Genomic DNA, 10,729 nt, shown 5'->3' on the forward strand with positions numbered 1-10,729 from the left:
AGCAGATGTCATAAAGCTCAGAGGCTCCCTTGTTTGGAAAACGAGGCCTGCTGTCCCCACTCTGTAATCTGGGAAAGGCCCCCCAAAGTACATTTTTAACCACTCCAGAGTTCTATCAGAGCAGCCCCCACTACCTCATGGCTCCAGACAGGAAGGTATTCCAGCCTCTTGGAGACTATCTTGCTGTACATCTCGCTAATTCCAGAGAGAACAAAACCAAGAACAAAATCCTTTCCTAACAACTGCAGGACTGGCCTTCATATAGCAGGATTCCCAAAGACCAGATGAAAAGAGACAAAACCAAAACAAAACAAATCCCCAAACAACAGAAACATCAGAGAAAACCACACCAAACCCCAGGGCTATGCTGGAACAAGGCAGGGAGGCTCTTACGAGGTGCTCATTTCCTAGAGCTAACGGAGTGGGCAGAGGCAGGCAAACATGGGAGACAGCGCTCGCAGCTTTGGGCAAGTGCTAAGCAGTGCTTCTATTCTCACAATAGACACCCCTGGGGGCAGACTGAAGAGCAGGCAGAGACCTCATCTGTAAAGCAGACATCGAAACCACGTGGAAAAGGGCTACACGGGGCTGGAGGGGGCTTGCGGCTCGAGAGTGCTGGCTGCTCTTTCAGGTTCGGTTCCCAGGCCCCACACGGTGGCTCACAACCACCTGCAACCCCAGTTCCATGAGACCCAAGCCCTCTTCTGACCTTCAAGGGCACTGCATGCATGTGGTACATAGATATGTAGGCAAACACCCATACGCATAAAATAAATGAATCTTAAAATAAAACAAAACAGCCAGGCGGTGGTGACATGTGCCTTCAATCCCAGCACTTGGGAGGCAGAGGCAGGCGGATCTCTTTGAGTTCGAGGACAGCCAGGACTGTTACACAGAGAAACCCTGTCTTGAAAAAGAAAAAAACAAAATAAAACAAAACAAAAACAGTAGTAACTGGGTACAAAAATGGTGTAGTTCATTCAGAATGTTAGAGCATGGTCAAGAAATGAAGGAAAACTTGTAGGAATGAGAACACTGGGAGAAAAAGGCTTAATGAAAGCAGAGATTCTGTTTTGTTTTTCAGACAGGGTTTCTCTATGTGTAGTGCTGGCTGTCCTGGAACTCACTCTGTAGACCAGGCTGGCCTTTTGAACTCAGAGATCCACCTGCCTCTGTCAAGGAAATTTGTTCTTTGGAGACAAATCAGAAGTATAAAAGGACCATTCCAAATTCTTCTTTGCTTATATTCACTCCTAAAAATGTATGTAATATCATGACCAGGCATGTGCTAACATTCTCAAACTGAAGATTTAAAAAGCACACAAGAGAAATAAGTCAGCAGAGGAGACACCACCGGGTTTTTCCCTGAAGGAACGTTCTCTCTGAGTTATGACATGGTATTACTCTCATTGTTGGAGGTGGAGCGGGAGTGGACACAATTCAAATGCAAACCCCACTCTGGTTCTTCTCCTTACAAAGATTTCAAATTTTTATTTATTATTATTAGTATATGTCTGTGTATATGTGACAGAGAAGGAGGGAGGGAAGAAGGGAGAGGGAGGGGGAGAAAGAGAGATGAATGGGCACATTCACATGCCACAGTGCTTGTAAAAAAGTTTGGGGACAGGTTCTCTTTTTCCGCTGTGGGTTCTGGGAATCAAATTGTCAGGTTTGTTGGTGAGAGCCGTTGCCTCCTGGGCCATCTGCTCCATCTTTTATTTGTTTCTTACTCTCCCATTATTGTTCATGGGCTGGAAGGTCTACTTCTGTAAAAGTACGCTACTTCCTTTTGTGTAAGTTCAACAGTTCAGCACAGTAAGAAGCAAAAAGAGTGATTCTCTCCTGATCACAAACAGTGACAATAAGCAAGAGGAAAATGTCTTTGGAAGGAAGAACATGCTTTCAGAACTTACCATCATTATTTCCATCACATTGCTGTTAACAATCACTCTCCAGGGTTTAAATTTATTGTACAAATGCACAATAATAAATTTCAGCCCATACTTACTTCTAACAAGCGTGGAATCCAGCCTTTCCGGTATCCGTATGGGGGAGGCTCCCTTCGAGAGGAGACCAGCGAGGTCTGCCGCGATCTCTGAGATCTTGCTCTTTCTTCAGCTTCAAGTTGGTCCTGAGATAGCTGAGTGGGCGCAGGTAAAAAGCTACAGGAAACCAGAATTAAATACCAAAACAGAATTAAAAACCAAACACATTTAATTATTACAATTTTCCTTTGCTCAGTCAACAGACTTTTCAATGATTTATAGAAGCATTCAGTACTTATCACTTTCTTATGTGTGGAAAGGAAGTACTCAGAGACACACAGTGAAAATGCCTTGACCATACCAAGGGCAAATAGTTGTCCGGACTTAAAAACTAACAGGTATTTTCACATGGTTGACAAGCTACCAAACTCTGTACTTCCGTACTTTACACAGAAGCCAACCTCCAGTGCATTGTTTCCTAAGAATCCTTCCTGATTTTTGTTTTAACAAGGTCTAGTCAGGTAGCCCAGGCTGGTCTTGAACCTGCCACCCTCTGACCTCAGCCTCTGGAGTTTAGTTTATAGATAAGTGTCAACACTACTGTGCTTTCCTATTTTTGGGAGGAGACAGGGTCTCACTGTATAGATCTGGCTGCTTCTCCAGTGCTGGGATTAAAGGTCTGCACCACCAGGGATGCACAGAAGTCATTTCCTGGTCTTACACTCTTTCCCCGTCCCAACTCGAAAACTGTTACTTTTATGTGCCTGACTTTTGACTATTTTAATGTTGATAAAAAGTGGCAAGAACTAGTCAGGCAGTGGTGGCACACACCTTTAATCCCAGCACTAGAGAGTCAGAGGTGGGCAGATCTCTGTGAGTTTGAGGCCAGCCTGGTCTACAGAGTGAGTTCCAGGGCAGCCAAGACTGTTACACAGAGAAATCCTGCCTCATAAAACAAAACAAAACAAAACAAAACAAAAAAAAAAAAAAAAAAAGAAAGAAAGAAAGAAAAGAAAAGAAAAATGCACAATTTGCCTACAGCCCAATCTTAAGGGCCAGGCATGTTGTTTTGGTGGCTGTCCTGGATCCCGCTCTGTAGCCCAGGCTGGCTTCGAACTCACAGAGATCCGCCTGGCTCTGCCTCCCGAGTGCTGAGATTAAAGGCGTGTGTACCACCACCCGGTGGATACCAGTACTTTTGTTCCACTGGCTACAAACTGGGGTCCCTGCTCCCTGCCCTCAATAGGGTTTCTCTGTGTAACAGCCCTGGCTGTCCCAAAATTAGCTCTGTAGACCAGGCTGGCCTCGAACTCAGAGATCCACCTGGCTCTGCCACCTGAGTGCTGGGATTAAAGGCGTGCACCACCACCAGGTCTACTGTTTTAAATATTAAATATTCTCTTCAGGTTCAGTATAGAGATGCGCCGAGATGGATTTCAGGTGACCAGGTCCTTTAGCAAAGGCAGTCCCTGGCAGCAGGAGAAGCTGGAATATGGTAGAGACACAGCAGCCATCAGCAGCAGAACTGAGGCAATACCTTACATTAATAAAGGTTATAAGGAGAGGGTTCTGCGCTTAGCCAGTAAGTGAAGGGATAAGGTGTGTCCTCCATTACAGGTGCAGCCTCTGGGACCTAGCACCCTCCTCTTCCCCCACTTGGGTAAGATTCATTTGCTGGGACAGTTCATGAAACTAAACAAACAAAACCCCACCAAAACAAACCAACAAAAATCCCAACACATTCGCTTGTTCACAATTTTTAAAAATATAGGTTTCTTTCACTTTCATGTGTGTGAGTGCTTTGCCTGCATGTCTGTTTGTGCATCACATACATGCCTAGTGCCTTCAGAGACTGGGAGAGGGCATCCGATTCCTAAACTACAGTTACAGATGGCTGTGAGTCACTGTGTAGGTGCTGGGAACTGAACCAGGTCCTCTGCAAGAACAGCCTCTCTTAATCACTGAGCTGTCTCTCTAGTCCACACTTGCTAGTTTTTATAAGGGACACCAAAAAAACATACTAATGAAGGCCAACTCAAAGCTCTGTGGTCCCCAAGCCTGGCCATTTTGAGACTTCATCTGTCATTGCTTTGTTAAGCACATAATACACACCACACCACTGGCATTGTTCTTGAGTGCATTCGTTTCAAACTCCACCTTTCCCCCTCATAACCCTACCAATCTGTACCACAGTGTCTGAAGTACACTCAAATGTTTGCTACCTGTAACCCTGACAGTCTGCATAACTCGCTCCAATTTTTTTGGTACTAAGGCTAGCTAGTACTACACAAATAAGCGTTTTCTGTTGGCTCTAATTTCATTTCTGTTTCGTTATTAAAATCCTCTGGCAAAGAACAGTTTTAAAGGAGGAGGGGCTTATTTGGCTTACAATTCCAAGTCACAACCCACCATGGAACGTCAAGGCAGGAACTCAAAAGGCAGCTAGTGAAATCTCACTCACAATCAAGGGCAAGAGAGACTTGCTTTCTTGCAGAGAAGGAGGAGGAGGAGGAGGAGGAGGAGAAGAAGAAGGAGAGAGAGAGAAAGACAGAGAGACAGAGAGAGCAGGTAGGCAAGGCACCACATAAACTGCTTGATGGTTGGCAGACTGGCTTTCTGCTCATCCAGCTTTAACTGTTCAGGACCACTTGCCTAGAGAATGGTGCTGCCCATGGTGGTGTGCATCTTCCTGCATCTACTAGCAAGAAAAACAATCCCCTACAGACACATTTACAGGCCAATCTGATCTAGGCAATTCCTCGTCTGATATCTTTTTGCCAAGTGTGTTAAGTGGACAGGCTAGTTGCTATGTTCTCTTTTCTTTCTTTCTGGCCTTAAACCAGCTATACAGACCAGGTTAGCCTTGGAACTCAAGAGACCCTCCTGCCTGCAGTTTTCATCTGTGTATCTACTTGTCCATCTTTCCGGTGGCAAAAATTACATTTCATTCTATACAAACAACCTCTAGCACAAAGCAGGACAACGAACAGTAATCCCCGTGACCGAAACGTCTTTAGGATTCATACTGTTACAAGCCAGGAAAATATGAGAAGTGGGTTTAACAGGTGAAAGATAATATCCTAAAATGAACATTTGCTTTACACCCAATCAGACTTCTCCTGCTGAGTTCGCATGGAAAGTTTTTCCACTCGGAGCAACTAGGAGTTACATAACTTTTTGGAAATCTCCCACTTAGCATCTTTTTCTTAAAGGATGGGAGCACTTTATATACGGTAACCAAGGCAACCAGGAACAGCAAAAAGTCGGAGGTGGTTCTATGTACAAAAGCAATTCTAAGGTCCAAAGTTAAAGCGCGGAGCATTTAGTAAACAGCAGCCCCTACTGCTGCCAATTAAAAAAGATTTTGGTCGGTTCTGAGCCATCCCCAACTCCTTCTGCTTTTTGCAAAATCTTTTGTTTCTGAAAAGAGAGTACTAGAGAAACGGGAAAGCCCAAAGCATACAAGCGGCTGGAAAGCCACACACAAGACTGGCGCGCTTTGCTCAGCAGGGATAATTCAGCCGCTGCTTTCCACCGCGCATCGCGTCCGCCTCAGCCGGGGTCCGCAGGGCGCTCGCCAACCTGCCGCGCTGCTTACGCGAAGCACACGTGAGCTCCTCCGCACGAGGCCACGCCGTGGCTCTCGGCCCCAGGGAAGGGGCGAACTCAGCCCGGGAAGCCTCTAAAGAAAGACCCCGGCTTTGGCGCGGCCTAGTCGCCAAGGAAGCCCGCGAGAGGTTCTAGCCATGGTCTCGGCCAGGGTCCCTCTGCGCCCCAGGCCAGGTCACTGCCCTCACAGTCCGGGCAGAAAAAAAGGAAAAGATGGGTACTCCCAGACCCTTCCGTATCGAGGACCCAAATCAACAACCCACCTGGTGAGCGCCATCTTCTTCCGCTTCTTCCAGCGCAAGCCACAGCGTCGCGGGGCGGGTCTTGCCCGGGAACGAGGAACACAATGGAAGAAGTGCTCACTGCGCAGGCGCCCTGGCCGAAAGGCCCTATGGGCTTTGTAGTTCTTTGAGCGGGAATTATGCTGGCCTCTCTCAAGGAGAGAAAGTGGTTTTGGAGAGCTAACAGCGACTCCCCTAACGAAGGAAATTTCTTACATTTATGGATTTTACAGGGGAGAGGCTCTCTGAGTTTAGCAGATCAGTAGTGATGATACAAGGTAGGATTTAAAGCCATAATTTGGGAAGCTAATACTATTATCTACCTCCACCTTAAGGCTGCTACACCTAGGATCTTTTTTTGTTTTGTTTTTTGTTTTTTTTTTTTCGAGACAGGGTTTCTCTGTATAACAGTCCTGGCTGTCCTGGAACTCACTTCGTAGACCAGGCTGGCCTCGAACTCACTGAGCTCTGCCTGCCTCTGCCTCCCAAGTGCTGGGATTAAAGGCGTGTGCCACCCCTGCCCGGCCTACACCTAGGATCTTACCTGTATTGAATAAGATATAAAGCATAACTGATCCCCATTTGTACAGCAGCCTCCCCGCTTATAGCTGATAGTTTGGTTAATAGTCGTCTACTTTAAATTCTGCTCCAGGAATGCATTATTTTTAAGTGTGTGTAGGGGTCAAATAAAGAAGGTGCTGGAAATGAAGATCAAGGAGCTTTGATTTGATTCAACAGATGATTTGGAGCTGAAGGAGAATTTATGTAGAGCTTCTGGGTGAAAGAGACACATAAGAAAGACAATTTCTGAGACTGAGTTTTTCTGTGTAATCCCGGCTGTTAAACTCGCTCTATAGACCAGGCTGCCTCGAACTCAGAGATCCTCTTGCCTCTGACCCCAAGTGCTGGGATTAAAGGCGTGGGCCACCACACTGACTCAAGAAAGAATTGTTGAGATAGGCTAGGTTTCTATGGTAATGAGAGACAAAAAAAGGCTACTGAGGACAATGTTAAAATAGTTAATGTGGGAAATCAGTAAGGCATAGACCGAACCCCGGGATGTAGGATTGAAAGAACGGGATGGAAGTGTTCTCACAGACAATTCTCGTTTTTCACAGAGGCTTATCATTTGGGGTATCATGATGGTCCCTCATTGCCCTCGGGGTGTATAAAGAACAACAATTTTACGACAACGTAATTCAGAAAGTAGATCTGTAAAACTGATTTGGGGACTCAGTAGGTAAAGGCTCTTGCTGCCAAGCTTAACCACCTGAGTTCAGTCCTAGGACCCACTTGGTAGAGGAAGAAAACTGGGTCCATCAAGTTGTTCCCTGACCACAAAGGTGCTGTGGAAGTTACACACACACACACACACACAAATTTATTTTTAAATGACTTGCAATGGGCAGTGCTTTTTTTTTAGTTCTGGGGGGTGTGGGTTTGGTTCACTTGTGCTGTGTCTTCATGCGTTCCCCCACCTCATGTGGTTCTAGATTCTGGTAAGTCACCTCATGTGGTTCTAGAGTCTGGTAAGTCACCTAAGTTGTCTGTGTCTCAGCTCCCGGCGATTTACAAAAGCAAAGCAGAGGACCTAATTTCCCTATCTCAGTTTTATCCCCTGAAAATGACAAGCTTTTAGGAAATTTAAATGAGCTAACCAGGGCTGTGGAGAGGACTCACACAGGACAGTGCTCAGTGCTCAAGCATGAGACCCCGAGTTCAAGGCTCCACTCATAAAAGAAATATAGGTGGACATAATATGAGTAAACCTCACTAGCGTAGCTTTGGTGAGCTTTGATGCTCACTAGCATCGGTTCTGGTCCCACACAGGACAACCAGAACAACACTGCACGTGGAGTAGTGTCTCTGTGCTGACGGATGTTGCAGATGTTGGCAGGTGGACCTCACAGTTCCATGGGCAGGTAAAGCCTGAATTCTTTACCCTCACAGCAGCCTTACCATAGCATAAGCCTTCAAAGTGTTGCGCGAACTCTGGAGTTGACACATATGTTGAAGTCTAATAGTTGAGAAAAGTGACATATGGGGGGTGGGCAATAAGACTTGGTGTTCCATTCCTGCAGGTAGGAAGAGTATGCATATACTCTTGAAGGAAAATAGGGAGATGACTTCAGTTTTCATGTGTGAGAGCTGATGAGGTGCCCGTACTTTAAACAAAAACACCAAAGCAGAATAAAAGCTCAAGTTTTAAAACAGAAACTTTGGATAGCAAATTCAGGAAAGGTTTGCAATGGTTTTGAGGCTGTGCGACACATTCTTTTATTTGCTGTATGTTTCAATTGCTCTAGCTGCCATTATTGTAGGCTGTGAGGTCAGGGTGCTCTCCTTATTGACGATTTATCATGGTTCTCTGGTGCAAGATAGAACTTCTTCAGCACACTGCTTTGCTTTTTCAGATGTCTTTCACAGATGCTTCCAATCTTAACATTAATTTTTACTAAGTATTAGTTTGCATTAAAGTGTAGTTAAAAAGACTGCAAGGTTTCTTTGTAACTGCAAAAGAAAACAAAACAGTGAAGCTTTATAACAAAGGGATTTAGCTGTCTTCTAGTTGGTATCTCTAGTCACTGGACAGTCTGACATTATGTATATCTAAGAGGAACGTCTCTAATTTTCTTCTTTTTTTTTCTTTTGAGACAAAGAGGTTCTCATTATGTAACTCTGGCTGGGACTTGGAATTAGCTCTGTAGGATAGGCTGGTCTTGAACTCACAGAGGTCCACCTCCCTTTGCCTCCCCAATGCTGGAGTTAAAGGCATGGACCTCCATGCCCAGGGGTGCTGTGGGATGTCTTTCTGTATGCTGTGAATATGTGTTGCTCTCATTGGTTGATAAATGAAGCTGCATTGGCCTATGGCAGGGCAGGAAAAAGTTAGGCGGTACATTCAAACTGAAGATGAGCCAAAGAAGGGTGGAGTCCAGGAGACACCAGCCCTCCACCAAAGGAGCAACAAGATGCCAGCAGACCAACCAGAAATGCCATGGCCACATGACAACATATAGATTAATATTTGTAATTAATATTAATTTAAGCCTCTGAGTGATTATTTTATAAGTGGCTTCAGGACCACATGGCTGGGTGGGACCAGAGAAACTTACAGCTACACAGTGGTATCTCTGCTGTGGGATGTTCTGTATGTTAAATGTGTTACTCTGATTGGTTAATAAATAAAACACTTATTGGCCAGCAGCCAGGCAGGAAGTATAGGCGGGACAAGGAGAGAGGAGAATTCGGGGAAGTGGAAGGCTGAGGTAGAGAAGACGCTGCCAGCTGCCACCAGGAGTACCAACATGTAAGATACTGGTAAGCCATGAGCCATGCAAGGTATAGATTTATAGAAATGGGTTAATTTAAGATGTAAGAACAAGGTAGCAAGAATCCTGAGCCATTAGGCCAAACAGTTTAAATAATATAAGTGTCTGTGTGTTTATTTTATAAGTGGGCTATGGGACTGCCGGGGCTTGGTGGGACCTGGAGAGAAAAACTCTAGCTACAAAGTATCTCTAATTTTCTTATCAAGCTAGAGCTAATTTCCAGTTCAGAAGAAATTCAGGGAGTAGAGAGACAAGTTTTTAAAACTCAAGGGAAAAACAGGAAAATCTAGAATGTGATAAATTGTGTAAGACAACTGACTTCAACTCTTCAGAAATGTAAATACAAGGTTGGAGAGATGACTCTTCCTGGGCAGGAAGGCTTGCTGTTTTCATAGAGGTCCAGAACTGGGTTCCCAGCCCCCACACTCAGCAGCTTCTTCACAACTGCCTGGAACTCTAGCTTTAGGGATCTTTTGTTCTTATGTGTGCATGCACGTGTACACAGCATATACACAGAGAGCCTATACCTATATACTTACATATACCCATAAGTAAAAAAATGAAAACACATCTTTAAAAAAAAAAGAGCAAACTTTAAGGAGACAAAAGTGGGTTAGTAGTTACTCAGGGCTGGGATGGGAAAGGCAGAAGAAAACTCTTAACAAGTATGAGTTTGCATGTGTGACAGTGGCAGAGCTCTGTGAACATACTTTACAACAACCCTCTACTCTGTAGATTTTATTATTTTTTTAAACAATTGTTTAGAGATCATTTTGAATGTATGCCTATGAGTGTTTTACTTGCATATATGTACGTGTACCTTGTGCGTGCTTGATGTCCATGGAGATCAGAAGAGGGCACTAGATCCAGACTTTCAGACTGTTTCATGCCACCATGTGGATGCTGGGAACAGAACCCGAGCCTTCTGAAAGAGCAGCAAGTGCCTTTTACCTCTGAGTCGACTCTCCAAGCCCCACAATCAATAGATTTTTAAAACGGTGAATAAAGTTGGGGAGTGGGTGGCACACGCCTTTAATCCCAGCTCAGGGGAGGCACAGTCTATGAGTCTGAGGCCAGCCTACTCTACATAGTTAGACTCCATCTCAATAAACACCCCCAAAACCTAGGAAAGCAAAGTAAATTACAAAATGAAAGTGAATTCATATGTAAAACGTGTGACATGGTATTCATTGTTCCCCAATGATATTCAGGATTAGTTTGAATTCTTCTTTAAAAAGTTACATTTGAGCCAGGCGTGGTGGTGCACGCCTTTGATCCCAGCACTGGGGAGGCAGAGGCAGGTGGATCACTGTGAGTTCGAGGCCAGCTTGGTCTACAAAGTGAGTTCCAGCACAGCCAGAGATACTACACAGGGAAACCCTGCCTCGAAAACAAACAAACAAGTTACACTTGTTAGTCATTTACTTTTTTCAGGGAGGAGTGATGTAGGTTCCAGTCAGAAAACAATTTATGGGAGTTTTACTTCTCTCTACCATGTGGGTCATAAGGCTCGAACTCAGGT

General features: G+C 44.9%; 1 protein-coding gene across 1 annotated transcript in view; it reads right to left on the minus strand.

Annotated features, from left to right (window-relative positions):
- Nucleotides 1-5,944, minus strand: part of Snw1 (SNW domain containing 1) — a 30,799-nt gene extending 24,855 nt beyond the window's left edge. Inside the window, exons 1-2 of the mRNA XM_052738633.1 lie at nucleotides 5,858-5,944; nucleotides 2,009-2,162 (exon numbers count right to left, since the gene is read on the minus strand). Coding sequence (XP_052594593.1) covers nucleotides 2,009-2,162; nucleotides 5,858-5,871 — 168 coding nt within the window. The 5' untranslated portion in view covers nucleotides 5,872-5,944. The remainder of the gene's footprint in view (nucleotides 1-2,008; nucleotides 2,163-5,857) is intronic.
- Between the last annotated feature and the right edge of the window lie 4,785 nt (nucleotides 5,945-10,729).

Source organism: Peromyscus californicus, unplaced genomic scaffold (genome assembly GCF_007827085.1).
Source record: "Peromyscus californicus insignis strain IS unplaced genomic scaffold, ASM782708v3 Scaffold_15__1_contigs__length_86483966, whole genome shotgun sequence".
NCBI classification, from domain to species: domain Eukaryota; kingdom Metazoa; phylum Chordata; class Mammalia; order Rodentia; family Cricetidae; genus Peromyscus; species Peromyscus californicus.